Source organism: Solanum lycopersicum, chromosome 3 (assembly GCF_036512215.1).
Source record: "Solanum lycopersicum chromosome 3, SLM_r2.1".
Classification (NCBI taxonomy): domain Eukaryota; kingdom Viridiplantae; phylum Streptophyta; class Magnoliopsida; order Solanales; family Solanaceae; genus Solanum; species Solanum lycopersicum.
Window position 1 is genome coordinate 53362315 of NC_090802.1, and position 22025 is coordinate 53384339.

General features: G+C 33.7%; 2 protein-coding genes across 2 annotated transcripts; one reads left to right on the forward strand and one right to left on the reverse strand.

The window, feature by feature from the left end:
* Positions 1-903: 903 nt before the first annotated feature.
* LOC101251454 (uncharacterized) lies at positions 904-9937 on the reverse strand. The gene is made up of 8 exons (XM_004235167.5): positions 9055-9937; positions 4894-4970; positions 4593-4761; positions 4359-4447; positions 4107-4271; positions 3840-3917; positions 2360-2463; positions 904-1421 (listed from the first exon to the last, which is right to left on the reverse strand). The coding sequence occupies exons 1-8, from the start codon at positions 9581-9583 to the stop codon at positions 1316-1318; spliced, it is 1317 nt and encodes a 438-aa protein (XP_004235215.1). The 5' UTR covers positions 9584-9937; the 3' UTR covers positions 904-1315.
* A 6338-nt stretch (positions 9938-16275) lies between these two features.
* LOC138347662 (binder of USO1 and GRH1 protein 1-like) lies at positions 16276-16767 on the forward strand. The gene has a single exon (XM_069295965.1). The coding sequence runs from the start codon at positions 16276-16278 to the stop codon at positions 16765-16767; it is 492 nt and encodes a 163-aa protein (XP_069152066.1).
* Positions 16768-22025: the final 5258 nt, after the last annotated feature.

Consider the following 22025-nt stretch of genomic DNA (forward strand, 5'->3'; position numbering starts at 1 on the left):
CATTGGTAGGAGTATTTCACCCTTAATCAAAGGTTTCGGGTTCGAGCCCTAGATATAGAGAAAATCTTGTTGGGAGCGTCACCCCTGAACTGGTCCTACAGTGCGTGATCCGGATTTAATCGGAGCTCCAATATGGACGAATCTCGATTTTACTGAATCTAGATTTATGTATCATGTCATAAAGAAATTTGTTTTGATGGGCGCGCAGCTCAATTATAAAGCCACTGAAGCTAACATGTTTTCCAAGTAAATATTTGATGTTTCTTTTCTATACGTAGAAGCCTAAGAATTTCCTGTCTTATGCCGCTTGAGGACGAGCTGACACAGGAGGTCAAATTTTTTATTATTGTAAAAGTCATTAAATAAATCTATTTCATTTTAATTCGATCTAAAATGAAAAAAGTCACATTCTATTGTATTTGAATCTACAACATTAGATTTTAAAGACCCATGTTCTACCAAACATAATGAAATCAATTTGATAATACCTGCCATAATAACGAAGTTTGGCCATTAAAATTAGATTAGCTGATCTATACATCATCATAGAGATTTGCCCATTCACCACATTTTAGGCCCCGAAAAATTAAGGCCTCAAAATTCTTCAATGTTAATATGTATAATGTATGAATATATAAATAATGTAATAGTTTCTTGTCAAGCTTTTATCAATCATTATGTACATATTTTTAAAATTTTACTATTTTCTTAAAATAAAATTGATGTAATCATAATTTGAAGTAGTAGACAAACTTATTAGTACTCGCTTTTGATGCGACTTGGATTTCTTAAATTCTTCGTACACATATTCAGTTTCATGTAAAAATCGAAGATTGATAGGTGTAACTCAAACGAAGATTCGTAAATCAAAATGTTGTTGCAATGCACAAAACAGAGAACAACTTGTAAAATTAACTAAATACTCCATCCCCAGACTGCTTAGTGCAATATAGAACCAACTTTGTGTTATATAATTCAAGGCATAATGCCTTTTGACATTTGATAAAAAAAAAACAGACTGAAACAAAAATTCAAGCTCTAAGATTAAGAAAGTGTGATACTACATACAATTGCTTTCTTTCTATTTTTTTTTTTCTTTTTGGAAAGTATTACATGCACATATCTCATGGGGGGAAAAAATTATGTACGATATGGGAGTAGATGTGTATATCTTCCTCAAAGAATCTGCCTGTTTTTACTTTAATGCTGCATTCCAGCAGAAACCTTAACGGGGCAACCCCCAGAATCCAGTAATATCAGGTGGACAAAGATGTGGACAGATATTTACTTTGGCGTAGGATAATTAATATGTAGTCTAGAATAACTGGAAGAAAAGGCTAGTGGATCCATCACCAAACGATCTTAGATCAGCCGGTCTGACCAACGCTCTGCACAGAGGGCATGTTCTTTCTCTTTCGAACCTGATAAGAAGATGAACGAAGCTGTTTAGTAATAACAGGACACCAACTGTGGTGGCAATATGTAGATATATAGGTTTTCTCCGCATTTATAAGATGTATTGTAGCAACCACGATATGAAGCAAAGAAGTTGGTGAGATAAATGAAGTGGGAAGACAATAAATCAATAAATTGTTCATCTGTTTCTGCTTCATGTAAAGCATCAACTTTTTTTAATGAAAAGTTTCTACTTCGTGAATCATGCATATTAATGCTGCTGTCTGTATCACCTTTTTCTTTTTTTTTTGGTTTACCTAGTATGCATATAGTTTGCACAATTGACAGACTATATCTGCCACTGGCAATGCCTAAGGGACCAGATAAGAAAGTAAGAGATAAAAGACGCATTTTGAGGAGAAAAATATACTTCCAGCTTCTTAAATTATGATGGAAGGAAAGAAAAGAATTTTGCAGGTAGAAAAAAAAAATAAAGTAACAAAGTACGCAGCAGGAAAGATAAAAAACATCAGCTCAAACATAAAAAACAATTAGGCCAATTACAAAAAAAAAAAAATGCATTGCCAGGTTATCCATGATCAGCAAACATAGCAACAGTTGCATAAAACAGACCACCTTGGATTTTCTGTGCTTCCTCTTAGAATAATTTGCGTTATAGCATCAAACTTCTCTATCCAAATTTTATTCTAATAATGCAGAAGGAATGATCCAATAATAAATCCCTACAGACATTTTCTAATTTTTTCCGTTTAAGTTAAAATTCCTGAAAAAATGTGAACCCCTTCAAAATTGGGACCGAGAAACATAAGATAATTGACAATGTTAAAGATAAAGTCACTTCATTCTTGTAATGTTAGAAAAAACAGTATATATAAAGCACTAGGAAATGCATTTATCAAACTAGAGGGGGGTTTCCTGCAGAAAGTGCTTCAGAAATACTTACCATTCTGAGACACAGTCTTCACAGAAGAGGTGTTTGCAACGTAACAAAATTGGTGCATGCATCTTCTCCTGGCAAATAGCGCACAAATCACCAGCCGCATTCACCTGGATAAACATTTTAAAAGATAAGATCACACAAGAGCTTTCAAGTAAAACTCAAAATCTATAAGAAAATGTATAATGGAACGATTCTCCCCCTCCCTCTGAAAAAAAGAGATCTTACTGCTCCAACTTTATCACTACCTCTACGGAAAACAAACAAATCAGCCTTCCAAGTTCCAGCTACTTCTAGGAAGCTACTGATTGCAATTAACAAATTAACCCAAGGAATAGCTAGAGAAAAAGAGAAAAATCCTGAAATTTCAGCTTCAAAAAATCCAGCATTATCCTTAAGATAACCAACTTATATTAAGCCAAAGATGGCTTTCTAAAATACTTCTAGCTGAAACCATTTATTTTCTAGAGAAGTCCTAGCTTTAAATCAACAATTACTCCTGAATTTGATGGTTCTAGATTTCAAATCACTCTCCACAATCTTGACTTGGATATGTAACGAGGACAAAATCGAGAAATATGATCCTACTAACATAATTAAAGCACGAGCTCTCTACACAACAAAATGTTAACATCTTTGCTTTGGCGTGCCCTGCTTGGTTGGATGCATGAACTAGGGATGGAATGGTCATTTCAGTGTTGAAACAATTTCATCTACTTGGAGATTCACGGTTAACTTTCCTTAGCGTAAAGCCAAATCAAATAAGAATATGCACCATTTTATAATCATCAGATACTCCCTCTATTTCAAGTTATTTGACATTAGTTTGAATCGGCACGGAGTCAAAGAAAAAAATTGAAGACTTTTGAAACTTGTTGTCTTAAACATGCCATATCATTTGTGTTGCTACGAACTTTTAAAACTAGCGGCCAGACATGCCATAACATTTGTCTGGATATGAAAATTTCTCATTAAGTGTGAAGTTAATTCTTTTAGGTATAGAAATAGGTTGTTCTTTTTGGAACAGATTAATAAGGAAATAGTGTCAGATAAGCTAGAACAGATGGAATAAATTGTATATTGCTCCTTTGTTAACACAAAACTTGTCAACACACTGTTGTGTGCATGTGTAAGGCCAACAAAGAAGAGATTTAGAACGTATTTTAGCATTTGTAACACTACTTCAATTTTATCAAGTTGGACGCACTTGGAAAAGCTGATAAAAAGCATAAACTGGTCAATCATTAAAGTAATAGAATTGTCCCAGCACTCTACTGGAAGCCATGGGAAGTTAAAGGAAAATGACAATAGAACTTCTTATCAAACCACAGAAGAACGAAAAGAATAACAACCCTCAAACAAAACCCCATCATTCTCCAATTACATTTCCAAGCTTTCAAAGTACTGACACCTCCTTGTTGTAAATATCATTGATCCCAAGAACAAGTATTAACAAGTAGGGAGCAAAAAAGTAACGACATTATACCTGCTCAGGTGTGGCATGAGACCCATAATGGACTTCCTTTTTTGACAATGCCTTCAAAGCAGTATAGAATGATTTTACCTAAACAACATAAATTGTCTAGTGAGTACAAAGAAGAGCAGGAAGAACCAATGGCAAAACATATTTTCGAAAAACACAGAATATTGAGGTAGTGTGGGAAGAGGGGAGGTTTCTCATGAAAAACTTGATATCATTAAGGAAAAATAAAAGTTGTTCAGCAGAATAAGATTAGTTCTAGAAAGACCGTACCTTCTCAACAATTGAGGTAAGCTTAAACGTTAAGTACAATCCCGTTGTCAGTGATGAGAAAAGGCTTCCGTATTCTTTATTGAGAAAGAATCTATACCACACAGGAGTTGGTAACAAAGCACGGTATAACAACAGCATGTACTCCACCAGAGTCAGGATTTGACCCTACAAGACAACAGAGTTCAATTTTCTTGCAAAAAAAGGGAGAAAAATCACTAAATTAACCACATAAGAAACTGCTTTACACTCTACCTGTCTACGAAAGTTGTGGCCCCTGCCATTCTTGTAATACATAAGCAGCACCAACTTCAAAGCCATTGCTGCCTGCCGCACCATGGTATCTGGAAACAACAATAAATGACGATCAATTCTTTCTGAGACTTCAATGTAACAGCTTTATACTCCCGAGAAAAGGATAGAACACCATGTATATTGCATATAATACGTGAACAACAGGAGAAGCACTAGGCAGGTAAAGAACCATACCATTTACCAGGATGATGAAAATAGCATGCCAGAAAGGTGGGATAACCTTCGGAGGAACCATTAGTAATGGATAGAAAAGTTCATCATTGTGATACCACCAGTAGATTCCAGTAACATGTATCACAAAAACCACAAAATAACCAACAAGGACATCTATTTTTCTCTCTCCCTGCAAAATTCAGAATTAATTATGGCAGGATTCTCAGTGTTCCTTAATCTTTCTATTGAAGATAGACGAAAATGAATGTTACAATAGAAAGTAAACAAACTACAATTCAGAAAATGGAGCGTATTATTGCACCTTTAAAGCTGTCTGCTTCCGAAGAATGTCATTTGACTTGAACATGACAGCAGTTATCCAAATTGTGACAAAGAAACCTGCACTCCAAGATTACAAAAATAAGGAAGAATGTGATTTGGCATAAATGAAAGTTCGCATGATATACATGTTTTTACAACTCCAAAAACAGAAGCAGAATACATGAATCTGAAACAGGTAGATAAAGACAGGAACACTTGCACCCAATTGAAAAAGCAATCCCAAGTCTTCACATGAAAATAGACAATCAAGAATTGCTTGGAAATATTTGCATCAGTGCAATTTGGGTTAACCTAATACAGTCGCCTTTTTCTTCTCGTAGAGATGGTGCTTAACTTAGAGATATCCCAAGGAACAGAAAATAAAAAGAACCAAGCTTATCGGGCATGAGTCAATTTAAATTGCCAATCATAATGCATTCTCCATGTAACAAAGGCAACAAGTGGCCCATCTATCTTGTTCTTATCTGATAAACTAAGCATTTATCATACTGCCACCCCAATTAAAATGCCTATTTCTTTTAAAAGCTTTGTAAGATTCATTTGGTTTCAAATGCGTCAGTCTGGGGAAAGTACCACCGGCAACTCTAGTAAATCTTGTTACATAGCAAAAACTAAATATATGCTGTTAAACATCTCAGGGGGTGGTTTAGTAATACTAAGCATACAGAAGGAGAAAGACAAAGGATAAGTTACACTCTCAAAGTCCTTATATTTCAAAAGGCTCAAAAGGCATCAGCTAAACAAGCTTCAGCTATGCAGCAGTCCTTTTTCTCTCTATTTATATGGAAAGGCAGAGGCTTTAACGCTCCCTGGTTTAATATCAGTGATTCAGTAAACTGGCTGCAACGGGATTCATATGACAATCCTAAATGCAAACAAATGACAACAAAAAGGCCCATACCTTTCCGTGTACATATATGAGCTAATTTATTTCTGTATTACTTTATAGTACTATTCAAGAACCACAGAAACCCCAAAACACTGAAAGCAGCACAATTTCCCGAAATGAGTATACGTGGTCATTAAACAAACATTACAACTTTCACTATCAAAATCCTTTCATACTCAACAACTTCTCAAAAAAAAAAAAGGCATAAAAGTTCCTAACTAATTTCATGAAGCACATTTAAGGGAGGAATTGAATGTGATTCTGGGAGGTACTCTGTTCACCGATAAGGTTTTCATTGGCAGAGATTTCAATGGCCACATTGGGGCAAGTCCTAATTATTTTGACGATGTGCACGTCAGCAGTGGTTTTGCAGTTAGAAACTATGATGGAACTTTGCTAGAGCTTTTGAGTAGATAATTGCTAATTCGTGCTTTCTGAAGAAGGATGATCACTTATGATTGCTAAGACTTGCTTTGGTAATTGCTAATTGCTAAGACTCTGATAGACTACTTGCTTACGAGGAAAGGCGACAAAAGGTTTTTGATAGGATTGCAAAGTTATTCCGAGTGAGAATCTTTCTACTCAACATAAGCTCCTGATGCTGGACTTGGAGATTAAGCGAGGGAGAAGGAAGAAGTTATATGTCCGACCTATGATTAAATTGGGGGGTGGGGGGGTTGACACCTAACCTCTCTCGCGTAATTGTGGCAAAGTTGACGGCGTTGGGAGCTTAGAGGAGTAGTGAGGATGCAGGAAGTATGTGGGAAAAGACGGTCAGTTGGTTGCATTAGAGAAAAGCTAGAGGGGTTCTAGGGGTGTGGAAAGGTAACTTTGGTGGATACCAAAGGGATTGGTGGTGGAATGGAGAAGTTCAAAGGCAAAGTGAAGCAAAAAAGGTTGTGTATACAAAGTGGGTGGCCTGCATGGATGAAAACAAGGAGCATGCGAATGGGGAAATTTATGAGGTGGCAAGGACGGAGGCTAAATTAGTGGTTACAGCTGCTAAGACGGTAGCTTTTGAGAGACTGTATATTGAACTAGGAGATATAGGCGGAGATAAGAAGATGTACATGCTTGCGAAGGCGAGGGAGAGTGAGGCCCAAGTCTTGGATCAACAGAAGTGTATAAAGGACAAAGACGACAAGGTGTTAGCAGAGGAGACCCTTGTTAAGCAAAGATAGCAAGCGTACTTTCACAAACTTTTGAACGAAGAAAGGGACAGAGACATTATGATGGATGAATTGGAGCATTCTGATAGACTTCGGGACTTTGGGTATTGTAAGCGTATTAAGGTTGAGGAAGTGAAGTGTGCTATTAGTACAATAAGCAAGGAAAAGGCGACGATGAGATCCCTATGGAGTTTTGGAAGATCACGGATAGAGCAGATAGTGGCTAACTAGCTTGTTCAATGTTATTTTTCAGACAACTAAGATGCCCAAGGAACAGAGGTGTAGTATAATGGTTCTGTTGTACAAGAACAAGGTTGATATCCAAAATTGCAACAACTAAAAAGGTGTTAAGTTGTTAGTCACACTATGAAAGTTTAGGAGAGACTAGTGGAGATGAGAGTGAGAAGGGGTGTGTCTATTTCTGAGAATTAGTTTGGATTCATCACACGTGATCGACCACATAAGCATCCATCTTACAAGGAGACTGATGGAAAAAATATCGAGAAAGGAATTGGGAACTTACATCTGGTGTTCATTGACCATGAAAAGGCCTATGATAAAGTGCCGAGAGAAGTCTTGTAGCGATGCTTGGAGGCAAGAGGTGTACCGCGGGTAAGAACCGTGGGAGGACACCTGGAGCACTTTCATGTGGAGATGAGGCTACACCAGGGGTTGGCTCTTAGACTGTTTCTATTTTCCTTGGTGATGGATGTATTGACGTGAGACACTCAAGATAAGGTGTCGTGATGTTTGTTATTTGTGGATAACATAGTAATGATTGATGAGACATGCAACGGAGTGAATGCTAAGTTAGAGGCGTGGAGACAAACTGTGGAGGCTAAAGGTTCAGGTTGAGTAAGAAAAGACGGACTATGTGGTGGCTAGACCGACTCTGTTTTATTGGGTAGAGTGTTGGTCAGTTAAGAACTCTCATGTCCAGAGGATGCATGTTGCGGAAATGAAGAAATTGAAGTGGATGTGTGGTCACACTAGGATTGATTAGCTTAGAAATGAGGATATCCACAACAAGGTGGGTGTGGCTTCCGTGGTAGAAACGATGACAGATGCGAGACGGCGATATTTGGACATGTAAAGAGGATATGCATTAGAAGCACCAATAAGGAGGTATGGCACGATGGCTCTAGAGGGCACAAGGAGAAGCAGATGTAGGCCGAAAAAGTATTTGAGGAGAGGTGATAAGACAAGACATGACGTAGTTTTTAGGTTACTGAGAACATGAAGCAGTTTCAGGTTACTGAGGACATAATGCTAGATAGAAGGGTGTGAGGACTCGCATTAGGGTAGAAGAATAGTAGGTAGTATAGTGTCTTACTTTGGACGACTGGCGTTTGCAATGGTACTAGTGTATAATTGTAGGTCTTCTTTTTTTAACTTGTATCGTTGTTGCTTATGGTGTTCTGATTATCACATTATTTTGCTATATTCTCTACATTGTCTCCTTTTTGTTTATACTGGAATTTGTTGCACTTGAGCCAAGAGTCCTTCGTAAACACTCTATGTATCCACGAGGTAGTGGTAAGGTCTTGTATATTCTACCCTCCCCAGCCCTTACTTGTGGGGCTTCACTGGGTATGTTGTTTTTGTTGTTTTATTTCTTTATCCTGGAAACAGTCCCAGTCCTAGAATCAATAGCTTAATATATTGCAATTGTTAGTACATAGAAACACCAAAAAACAATTAAAGAAAAAATATCAAATAAAGGCTTCTGTAACACCAAGACCTGATATGAGGATAGCAAAGCAGCCAATAAATGGCACTATTGAGCTAAGTCCCAAGCTTCATTTGCACTCAAACCTTGTAAATGCTGAGACCAATAATGTACATAACGTCCATATACAGATTTAATTGTTCATACATTTATATTGAAGTTACTAATGTTACATAAGGTTACTCAGTTTGCTTGTTCAATGTGTGTGTATTCCTTCTTATCTGCCACAGCATACACAGATATACAAGAATATGATTGCATATCACCCAAAAAACTGCATCTACACCTAAATATTGTAGATTACACAGATTGCTGATAGCCACAATTTCTTTGAAAGGGGAAAAGAAAATGTACCTTGCAAATGCTGGCGTATGAAAACAAACAAGAGAAGAAGGGAAAATGGAAGAATCTGCTCAATCCACCTAGCAACTTGCTGTATATCAAATCTTTGGTACGACGAATCCCTACTAGCATTACCAGCATCATCATCAGCCACCATAGACGACGCGTCCACACCAGAACCCCTTTCCTCAACAGCACCCCCTTCCTCACCATCCATCACCGACCCATCATCTTCATCCTCACCCCCTATCCCTTGATTCTCCCCAGCACCAATTATCCTAATTGAAACCTCCCCACTGCTACTATTACCTCCACCAACATTGCTACTGGATTCAGCCTCGTTAGTAACAGTATCATCAACTACAAGAGGGTCCATTTCTGGGTTATCGGGTCGAACCGTAAAGAGTCCGGAATACTCAAGCAAAGTGGAAACAGGGGATTGGAAGAACCGAAGCGGTGTGAATTGTACTCCAAAAGCCGTCAAATTGGAACTTGTAGGAGATGAAAGAGAACCATTTGCATTATTCTCAGAAGTATCCATCAAAAGGGTCAGTCGGTGTTACAGAGATAGATGATTATGTAATTTGTACTGATCCAAGAATGGCTTTATGGGGTATTACTTGAAGATGAAGAATAGGGTATTTGACACAAGAATCTCGCAAAGAAATGTTCAAATTGTAAGAGAAGTCAGATGAGTGAGAAATCTTGATATAAATATACTATTAAATCTAACAAAAGTAAAGAAAATTAATGTTCAGATACTGACAGAAGAATAAAAATATCAGAGAAAGATGTAAAAGAACAGAGCTTTTTAGCAGAAGAGAGTTATAGAGAGAAGGGTTTTAGGGAGAGATGAAGCATTAAACATTAACGTGTAACGTAATTTTTCTTCCTTTTTTGGAGACAAATATCTTCAAACATAACATAAATTATTGCACGTTATCCGTCCTATTTTAATTGTCATATTTTTTATTTTTTTACTTAAAATTAATATAATTTATTTTTATTATATTGATATAAGAAAAAATTATAATTTATAATATTTTTCTAAAACTTTTAATATTTAAATTTATTTTGTTTAAAATATCAAAGTAATATAATCTAATTTAATTTAAATATTAATTAAATTAACTTTTAAAAAGTGTAATATGACAATCAAAAATAGATGGAGATAGCATTTCTTATTAAACTTAGATGCAATTTTAATCTTGCAAGAAATACGTTCTAAAAGTTCTTGTAGGATAATAGCGCTATTTAAACTCTTATAGGAATACGAAATTTTAAATAAAAAGTTCAGAAAAGTATTCAAAATATCTCTCAATTTGGTGAAAATTTGAAATATATCTCACTCTTGTAACAAAATTGTGAATACATTTAAATTTAATTAATTAAATTAAAAAATATTTTTAAATAGTCATTATTCGAGTGAAACTAATATTTCGCATTACATTTAAGTTGAAAAGTACTTTTTTTTTAATGATAGAGAGCAAAGTGTGTGGGCGTTGAATAAGAGTTACACATTTGCTTGCGTAAGCGGTCCGTTTGGAAAAATTCTCATACGCGGCGTAGAAATATAATATGATAAAAGAAAGGTGTACTTAATGTAACAACTTGCTTTGTTATTACATCAATAAATTCAGGGCATTAATACTTGTTTAACTCTTGGGATTTGAGTTTAAATGCTTCAACTAATGAAGAAATGTTTAAAAAGGGAAAAGTTCAAATTTATTCCTTAGCTGTGCAAAATTATCTAATTTCTATCATTTGTTAATACTTCCTTCGTTCTGTATCAACTGAAAATTTTAAGGTGTTTCATATCCTATAAGAAAAATAGATTAGGACATAAATTGAACATAATTTTCTATTTTTATCCTCATTAATTATTATTTTAAAATAACGAAATATTAATTATAATAACTAATTTCAATACTAACATAAAGGATAAAATTGAAAGAATATTTTAAAAATGGTCTTGAAGATTAAAAAACTTAAGTTAATTTAAAAAGTAAAAGGGATTCAAAAGCTTAAATTAATATGAAACAGAGGGAATAGCTGAGAAAGACAAAAAATTCTCTCTCCGAGAACCTAAGTGTGAACTGACCTTGGTTTACAAGGAATGGAGAGGGGACGACCTCTGGATTAATTGTTATTCTAATGTTTTCAAATTAGAAAAAACTTTATAAATCGAAAAATAGAAACTTTAAATAGGACTATCTGAGAATACCAAGTTTATTGTGTGCCTTTAAGGAATTTAATTTCGTCATTGTATTTGAAGTTATGAATTACTTTCTCTCATGATGAAATGGTTATGTATGTTGTAGGAATTGTAGTACCTCAAACACCACAAAGAAGACATACACGAAAATTGATTCAAAATAGAGGGAAAATCTCCCTATTTATAGCCAAAAATCTTAATTAAAATGGTGTAAATTCCATCGGCAATGTCCAAAATAACCCAGGGCGTGAAATTAACGGTCAGAACTGATTCCATATCCCTCGAGATACAAATCAAACATGCAAACCATCCTAAAATACATTACAAATTCATTGAAATATTCAAAACACCGATCTGAGATCATCTTGACAAAAAATTTATCATGATCAACCATATTCCTTAAACTTAAATAGTACTAATCAAAGCACTCTCGAACCGTGCGGGACCCTTACAAATCATTCACACAAGTTAAAAATCACCATTTAGACTTAATGAAACCGCCAAAACTTGATTCCGAGCTCTTTTACTATTTTATTGACTTTAGCCGAATTTTCATTTATCAAAATCCTTAAATTAATTTCCTTCTTCGATACGTGATAACCTCAAATATCATACTATCCATTCCCTCAGATAAAAATTCACATAATAAAGCAACAAAAGGTGCCTTCTTAAGGGAAAAGGACCTAAAAGCTCAAAACGACCATATAACAAATCGTTGCATTTACCTTTGCTATTATAATACTATATTCATGATAGACAATGTAACATTGCATTAACGTATATAGAATTCAAATTTTGATTTTTCAATTCTTTATTCTAAAATTATGAAATTTCCATATCATGTTTATTAAATTTAGTAATATTTTATTTATATTGTGTAAAAAATTGTTGAATTCAATTGAAATCATGTTAAATCTACACTCTAGGCGGAGCTAGCTTGGGGCTAGGGCGTCACTCACACATACCGCCCAATACGTTATTTATATATAATTTAAATTATTTTTATGTATACATAATCTTATAATAGATGTTGAATTTCATTTTAAATAGTACCTCTTCCTAAATTAAACGTTCTTATCGAAAATCCTTGCTTCGATATTTATACCATCTCGACCACTTTTTAAATAACACCAAAAAATATAATGTTGTATTTGGTTCAATTTATTTGACTTGTATCAAATTTTCAACTCAAAAAAAATTTTCTTAAATAAGATTCTGATAGTAAATATTTTTCTCTTTAATGAATCTCACGTAATACGGAATTAAATTAGGATATGTACGTTTTCCTTTGAGCTAATAATGCCAAACTGCTCAAAGACCTCAAGAGGTTTAAAGTTATGCAATAATAAACAAATGCTTCTATTTTTAAAAACTAGTGAACCACCACTTAAACTAGTAATTAACATGAATTAGTTTACAAGACTGATTTAAAGCATAATTATTAACACATATGTTAATAATTTTATGTCAGATGGATACTATTATAGTGATTAATCATTTGCATTGCATTATTGGTTGTCACTTGTCAACGACAATTGATTGGGATATATCAGATTAAGAAAAGGAATTATTTGGCAAATATCTTAGTTTATAAGTATATATTTGTTTTATCACATAAAAACAATTGATGCAAGCTAGAAAATATTATAAATATATTGACATGCACAAATTGCACCTTTCACTCTTTTAATTTTATCTTTTTTTACTTTTTTCAAAATGGACAAATTGCATTAACTTCCAGCTTAAAATTGACAAATTGTTTGCTAAAAAATGATAGAAATGTGATATTATTCCTTTGGAGCGGCCCACCTATAATCAGGATTAGAGTGTAGTCTAAGTAAAGCCACGAAAAAAACAAAATTCAACTCCTCCAATCCATTAAAAACTAAATCACTATGTAACTCGAATTGACTTGTAAGAAATTTTTATCAAAATTTTTATAAATTTTTTTTTGATATGTTGTATGTAGTCATAATTTTTAATTTGATATAAAATAGTCTTAAAAAATAAATAAAATAACTAAACTCAATAAAAACTAGATTGGGTTAGGTTAAATCTTAATCCGTTATATAATCCATTACCTAACCTATTTTGACTCAAACAAATTTAAATGAAAAAATTACTGAATTACACGTCTTATTTTTCCCTCATTTTCATTATCCTATTGTATTTCTAAAAACATCTAAAACCTTTTTTAAAAATTGTATCAGAGTTACATATTAATGTATTCAAGTCAGTATTTAATGTATCCGAGCTACATATGTATCCGTTTTATTTTATATTGTATCCGAGTTAGTCTTTAATGTATCCGAGCTACATATTATGTATCCGTTTTATTCTACAAGCATCTGAGCGAGTTTTTAATGTATCCGAGCTACATGTTATATATTCGGTTTATGTTATATTGTATCCGAGATACTTTTTAATGTATCTGAGCTACATTTTATGTATTCAATTTGTATTACTTTTTAAGGGATTAATAAAATTACAAACTAAATAGGGATAGATTTTAATTCATATTAAAACTATGTTATTCCTAAAATTTATCCAATTTAAATTCAATTAAATCTTGATCCTTTTATTATCTTAACCTATTATAATTTATCTAAATTTGACCCAATTCATCCAATTATCACCTGGAATCAAACACACTCAAAAGAAAGAAATTGCATCTATGATTCATCCCATCGCCAACAAAAATGTTTGCTATAAAGAATTAGTAATACCTACCCCTTCCATTTCACATTAGTTGTGCTATATTAAAAATACCTTTTTAGAGGCAATTAAATTTTTTGATAGTTTATTTGTCATTAAATATTAAATTTATTATAAATAATTATTTTTCCATTGAAACTTTATTAAAAATTTTCACAGATTACTCACATATATTTTTCGATTAAATAAGTGTGAAAAGAAAAAATAATAATTATTTCATATGAAAAAATTAGAAAGCTTTCTACTATTTTAATGAAAATTTATTTTTTACCATGCATTTCTCTATAAGCTAATTTAGCAAAAATTAAGAAAAAAATCATTATATATAACATAAACTTTTCAGTGATTCATGATGAAAAATATTATTTATCTATGATAGTATCATTATTTAATCCTTTATTTGATGGGTTTTCCCGTGTGGCAAGCAAGATTATCTCAGGTTTATATGTAGGAACTAGGAAGTATTATATTCTTATTGCTCCTTCCACTAAGAGGCTAATAACAGAGGCTAATAACAGAGTGTTTGAATTGATTTAAAAGTTAGTTGAATTATTTTCAAGTTAGTTATTTTACTTTTGAAAATGTTTGACAAATATAAAAATAACTGAAAATAAGTTCTAGAATAACTTAAAATATTATTCTCCCTACTTCATATCTTTTGGCTTATGAATTATTTTAAGTTTGATTTATTATTTTTGACTTAAAAACTATTGTTTTAAAATCAATTAAAATAAATTTGTTTGTGTAACTCTCTCTGCTAAAGGTTTATGATAATATTTATCTTTTGTTAAAATTTCTATGATACCCTGATTATACTATCCAATAGGAATATAATATGTATTGACTATTGAGCTTGAATTTACAATTTTGCTTCAAGTATTTAAATAGTTTGATTTAATCGTCGTTTTAACATTGATTTTGGTATGGACTTAAAGTTTTAAATAGCTTGATTTTGAATTGAATTATCCTCCACAAACACTAGGATAGGCGTTACCAAGAATAATGACTTTAGATTCCACATTACAAATAAATAATTTTTAGCTTGAACACAATATGAATCTTTATTTGTTATGTTATGTTTTGAATGATTCCTGCAATTTGGCATCACCTTGGGGACTTGTACTATCCGAAACATACAAAAAAAAATAAAATCCTGCCGTTTCATTTTATATGACACTTTTCGAATTTCGAGATTCAGATAAGTTTATCTTTGATCATAAGTTATTCATAGATGTTTTAAACATTTTGAATTATCAATTATTGAGACTTATAATATTTTTTAACGTAATTTAAAAATATATAAATTTCATTTTAAAAAAATTGAAGATTTCATTCGTAAATTCTCGACCAAACTTAAACTGTTTGCGACCAAACTTAAACTGTTTGACTCTCAGAAAATGAAAAAATGTCGCATAAATTGATTGCTCGAACGATGAAGACTTTCAAAATGTAAGGTATAGAAGGATGACTGAGCTTGAGGGATTGCAAATGTGGATGCAAAAATGTACCCCGATTTCAAGCCGGAGGAGGCCATCCCCATCGTTCCGGTATGGGTTTTCTTACCTGAATTAACCCTTTCATATGAACAACTGGAAATATATTAAACACCTTCTTATCCCCATCGGAACGCCTCTATCCCTTGACTCGGCAACAAAAGGTGAGGGTAGAAGTCGACCTTCTCAAACCAAGGATAAACGAGGTTTGGGTGGGGCTCAAACATGAAGGCTCTCCACTAATTAGTTTTACCTAGAAGATAGGGACGGACCCAGTAAGCCAGACGTGGATGCTCGAGCACCTATTGATTTACGAAATTTTGTGTGTGTATATATATATATATATATAAAATGATACATATGCTATTATAATTTAAATGAGCACCCATAGAACCAAAGCAGTTGTGGTTGAGCTGGTTTAAACCTCTGCAATAAGAGGCGCGCGAAGCCACTGGCGAGGGTTTGAATCCCGCGTAGCATTTCTTTTTTAAATTTTTTCCAGCAAATTTTACACCTTTTTTTTTTAAAAAAAAATCCTTTTTCTAATTAAGGGCTTATTTAACTCTTCTTTTTTGAAAAAAAATTAATTCCAACGAATTTTACGACTTTTTTTATTTTTATTTTTCCTTTGTCTAATTAAGGGCTTATTTAACTCCCAATTTTGTACTTATTTTGACTTTTCTATTCTTACTTGTTTTGACTTTTCCTATTCTTAATTAGTTTAGGCAGAAGGACTAAAATATTGCAAACATTCCAAAAAAATTGGGACATAATATGAATGATTGTTGGATCTTGGAGAGAAAGAGGATCATGGAGGTAAAAAGGAAAAATACTAAAGCTATGAGAGCAGAACAAGGAGAAACAAGCAATGCCAAAGATAATGCTAACGACCAGAATGTCGAAGATGTTGAACAAAATACTCAAGCTGCCAGATCTCAAGCAAAGGGAAAGAAGGAAACTTTGATCAATATAGAAAATGTGGATGTTGAAACTATCAACAATGAGCTGATAAGAGATGAGAAGAAGGACGAGGAACAAGAGAATGATGATGTGGAAAATCTCAGTAAGGAGGAAGAGAAGGACAACATGGTTGTTAGAATAAACAAAAAAAAAGATACTAGTAAGGCTCTAAAAAAGAAAACCAAGGTTACCTTCAGACTGAACAAAGACCAACAAGAAGCTGTGAATAAACCCAAAAATAATAAGAAGAAGGATAAGCAAAAAGATATAGTTCAGAAAGAGACACAAATCAGTATAAATTCAGAGGTCGGCGATAGTATGTATAACAACAATGGAGAATGAATCTCGAATGACGAAATTCCTGAAAAAATACAAAAAAAACGTGGAATTTGTCAATAGGGAGCAACAAAGTTTCTCTAATGTACCTCCGGAGGTCAACCAAGCGGTAATGACGAAAGATGTTGAGGACTCTGATGTGGAAACAATAAGAGAGGAAAATACCAAATATTTGGATACACATGGAAGCAGTGATGAGATTGGGGAAAATTTAGTAATGGAATCTAGCCTAAATACTGAGACAACAAACCAGAAGGGAATAAACCTGGTGGTGGATCTTAACTTACTACATAATGTAGAGAATTACCATTTGAGGAAGAGGATATAAGAGATAACTCTAAAGATAAGGATGACGATTAGATTACTAATTCTAAAAAAATTCAACTTTCGAGGATGAACAATGGGACTCTGATGACCCAGAGAGGTACCATTGCAAGAAGTTGTACAAAAGTGTGGTTTATGTCTGGTTAAGAGGGGAAGAAGCAGACATAGAAGAAATCACAAAAGAAGTACTAAGAATTCCATCTCTTTAAGTAAGGGAAGGGCACAAAAAAATTCCATATAATGTCTTTATGATCAATGTACTTTTTTAAACTATAAAAGATGTGAGGACCAAAAAAGCAATACCCAAACTCAAGAGTTTGATAAAAAAGAATAACATCGATTTGTAGCAATTTTTAAGCCTTTTTTCAACAGGAGCAAGATTGAGGGATACAAGAAGTTTTTGGGTTTCCATCACTGCATTAGCAATGACATTAGAAAAATTTGGTGTTTATGGAATCAAAATTTACACACCACGATAGTATCTAATAAAGATCAAAAAATCATATTGTATATGGGGTGAGTGTGCATATAACTTCTTCTTATTATAAATGTAATGACACAGAAAGGGTGGACCTATGGGATAACCTTGCTAATATGAACTCTCAGGTGCAAGATGCTTGGTGTATAGAGAGAGATTTTAATGTTATCTTGGAGGCCTCCTAAAAAATTGGAGGAAAACTATATCGGGCTAGTGAGGGTTTGGATTTTGCTAATTGTATGGTGAGATGTGGGGTGGAAGATACAAGTCACGTGGGCTCTACTCACACTTGGTGCAATAATAGGAGGCCGAGAAACATGATATGGAAAAGGTTGGATAGGGTGCTTATCAATGATTGTTGGCTTCATAAATTCCAAAATATTATTGTAAGACATCTCAACAGGACTGGGTCACATCTAGACCTTTACTAGTGAAATATTTTGAAAACCAACAAGAACCTATCAGATACTTTAGATTCTTGAATTTCTGGATCGATCAACTTAATTTTTATGATGTGGTGGAAAAGGAATGGGGAATCCATGTTAAGGGTAACCCTATGTGAATCATGCAGCAAAAACTTAAGAATTTGGGTAAAACTTAGTGTTTGGTCTAAAGACGCAATAGGAGATATCTTTTTAGAAAGTTGAGTCATGGGAGGAGACTGCACAAAGAATTGATTCTATTGATAACACTGACGAGTCCAAAGTTGATTTAAATAAGGGCCAAGCGGTATATGTTTCTTGGATGGGAATGCAAGAGGCTTTGCTAAAACAGGAAGCTCAAATTAGATGGTTTGAGGAAGGAGATAACAATACCAAATACTTTCATAATGTTATCAAAGACGGTAGAAGAAGGTTTCAAATCCATAGAATTCAAAACCACAATGGAAGATGCAAGATAGTAATAAGATTGATAAAGCTATTGTTAAACACTTCACTAATTTGTTAAATCTCCCTGAACCTATGGTGGATGATAATTTTATGTCTAGCATCCTTAATGTATCACTGACGAGGATAATCATATGTTGTCCACTATGCCCAATAAAGATGAGATTAAAACGATTATGTTTTATATGAATCCTACTAGTTCTGCTGGACTAGATGGTTTCAATGGTATGTTTTACTTGAGAAACTGGGAATTATCAAACCAGAGTTAGTGAATTTTATCCAAAGTTTCTTCAAATGTCAGGTTCAGACAAAATTTTTATTTTCATGCTTGCCTTGTTTTAATCCCAAAAGTCAATTCTCCCTCTAATTTTGCTGATTTTAGACTGATTAGTCTTCACAACTTTTGTTGGGTTATTTTCCTAACAGACACAAATTTTTCAAAAAAAATTGTTATTTTTTCCAAAAGACACAACTTTCTGGATAAAATGGGTCTGAATAGATTTCACCGAACAAACATGTTCCTTGCTGAAAATGGCTATAAAAGGAAGTCAATTTTTGATTTTTTAATCACTAAAAAAAATTTTCTTTCTCTGCATTTATTTTTTTCTCTCAAAATAAAATCAAAGTGTCGATCGACTGAGTCTGTGTGACTTGTTGCTGTTCTTCAGTTCGTTGAAGTTAAAGAAGTTTGAGGTACCGCTATTTCTTTAGCAGGTTTAATCCGTTTTATCTTGGGAGAAATTAATCCATAACCTTGGGTACAGTGAGGGGATTAAATTTCTTAAGGACACACAGTAGTTTCTGTGGACTCGGATTAATTCTTCTATTTTAAATTTTTTCTGCTTCATCTTGTTTCTGTTTCTGTTCATTAACTTCATAAATACAAGTTATTGTAAGAATAACAACTTTTCTAGTAAGATTATCTCCAAGATTTTTGCCAGAAGACTTAACACTCTTTTACCTAAGTTGATATCCCTTAATCAAAGTGGTTTTGTGAAAGGCAGGTTCATCACAGATAATGTTCTATTAGCTCATGAAATAATTCAAAGTATTTCTCAGCCTAATGTGGATGGCAATGTTGTGATAAAGTTAGATATGACTAAAGCTTATGATAGGATCTCTTGGAAATTTCTTGTTGCGGTTCTCACGAACTTTGGTTTCTCTGTTTGGTGGACTAAGATTATATGGAAATGGATGTCTCAGACGTGGTATTCTATCATTGTCAATGGTAATAAAATCAGTTTTTTACGTCGTCCCAAGGTTTGAAGCAAGGGGATCCCTTGTCTCTTTCTCTTTTTATTTTGGAATCTAAAGTTCCACAAGGAATGCTATATAATCTTTAAAATCATCCTAATTTTTACCCTTTCTCTATGAGTATGAATGACCCTCAGATTAATCATTTGGAATATGCAGATGACATTGTCATTTTCACTACTGGCAAAAGCAAGGCTATTAAAGTTCTGATGAAACAAGTAAGGCTATATAAAAAAATCTCAAAACATTAATAAGGAGAAGAGTTTTTTCTGCACTTCGAGTAAAATTTCACCCTCTAGGATCAATATAATCATTGATAAAATGGGTTTTACACACAAGAAATTTATTTTACTTGTTTGGGATGCCCTATATATACCGGAAAGAGGAACCTACTACTTTAATGATTTAGTCAATAAATTCATCACCAAACCTTTTGGATGGTATGACAAACACTTATCATATGGGGGTAAGGTTGTGCTTATCAGTAGTGTTATCCAAGTTATCCCTACGTATACTCTCACAACTCTTAATACCCTCAATACTACTCTCACTCTCATTGAAAAGTACATCGCTAACTTCTTTTGGGGACTCAGGATGACAAAAGAAAAATACCACTGGAGTGCGTAGGATAAAATTGTGTAACAAGAAGAAAGTAGGAGGTATGTGTACTAAAACTCTTGTAGATATCAGTGAATGTTTTGCGTACAAGAGATGGCGGAACCTAATGACCTAACAATCTCTTTGGGCCTCATTTGTTATGGCTAAATATTGTACCAGAGTACACCCTGTTGTTGAAGCTATTAACGCTCCTCAGCCCAATACCTGGAGGAAACTTATGCAAATAAAACACCGGGTTGAAGCACACATTATCTGGAAGATCAATGATGGAGGCTGCAATTTTTTTTTCTGGAGGGATAATTGGATTGGAAAGGGTGCTTTTGCTAAGATTTTCACTAACCAGTCCATTTATTCTAAAATAAAAGTTAGTAAAAGTTGGTGAATTCATTCAAGAAGGGCGATGGGATACGAATAAGCTTGCTGAATTTCTTCGTGATCAAATGGTTAAATCATATCTAATATCCATATTAGCAAGAGTACCAAGAAAGACATGGCCGTTTGGGAGCCTGAGACAGAATGTAATTTTTCTACGAAATCGACATGGAACATTATAAGAATGCACAAAGATTAGAACTTCACCACCAATCAGGTATGACACCCTAAACTTCATTTTAAAATTTCTTTCCTTGCATGGAGAATCATCCATAGAAATTTCTTTTTTGATGATACTCTATGATTGTTCGGGACTAACAGAGAGTATCTTTATATTTGTTGTGCAGAAAAATAAAAGGAGAACTGGACAACACCTTTTTATAGACAACAATATAGCTAGAGAAATGTGGAAGACTTTCGGGCACCCCTCCATATCAGTGACAAATTCGAGTATCAAAAGAATACTTAAAAAATGGTGGTTGACCAAAGCAAAAAGTAGCATTCACAAAATGACCTTACACATAGTTCCCATTTTAATCTTATGGGAGATATGGAGACAAAGATGCTATTGTAAATATGGTACAGAAAAGATGTTTTGCTGTAGAGGAATGGAGAACATTATCTGGTGAAACCTCAAGATGGCTATTAAGTTGGCTTTTTCAATATTTGAGATGGCAGATTCCTGGAGAAATTTCAGCCAAACAGTGGAGCAACTTAGACAGACTACCGAATAGAAGATGATCAAATAAATTAAATCAAACTTGGGAAAGGTGAAACTCAACACCGATGGAAGTTTCTCCAACAACGGAGCTGGCATTGGATGTTGGGTTTTATTTGCCCTGATTTATTACCATAAATAGGTTTTCCCTTTAGGAAAAGGTTTTGGATTGACTAATTCTTTTCTTGTAGGAAAAGGTTTAGGACTCTATAAATAGAGGCATGTTCCTTCTAACTTAATCAGCATTCACAATGTAGTCTTAAGGGCTTTGAGAGTTTTGGTTAGGGGGAGAATTTATGGGTCACAAGCTTGATACGTTATCACTTGTGTGAACCTCCCATGTATTCTGAGTGAATTTGGTTGAGGTTGTTTCTCTATGTATTTTGTACTCTCATATTTATAGTGGATTGCTCATCTCCTTTGTGGACGTAGGTCGATTGACCGAACCACGTTAAATCTTTGTGTCTTTTGGTATATTTCTCGTTGTCTTCTTACTCGTGGTCTTTTGAGATTTTTTCTGCTAGCTTCCGCGTTTACACCTACTTATTTTCGATCCTAACATTGTTGGCATAATTAGTAATGATTATGGCAACATGAATATGACTTTTGCGAC

Bases quoted from the DNA above. Each gene is read 5' to 3' on its own strand.
- LOC101251454 (XM_004235167.5), bottom strand. From the start codon at position 9,583: ATGGATACTTCTGAGAATAATGCAAATGGTTCTCTTTCATCTCCTACA. The intron at 4,272-4,358 runs GTAGAGTGTAAA...GTTGTCTTGTAG, and splicing joins GCCACAACTTTCGTAGACAG to GGTCAAATCCTGACTCTGGT. The intron at 1,422-2,359 runs GTAAGTATTTCT...TCTTCTTATCAG, and splicing joins GAAGACTGTGTCTCAGAATG to GTTCGAAAGAGAAAGAACAT.
- LOC138347662 (XM_069295965.1), top strand. From the start codon at position 16,276: ATGGAGGTAAAAAGGAAAAATACTAAAGCTATGAGAGCAGAACAAGGA.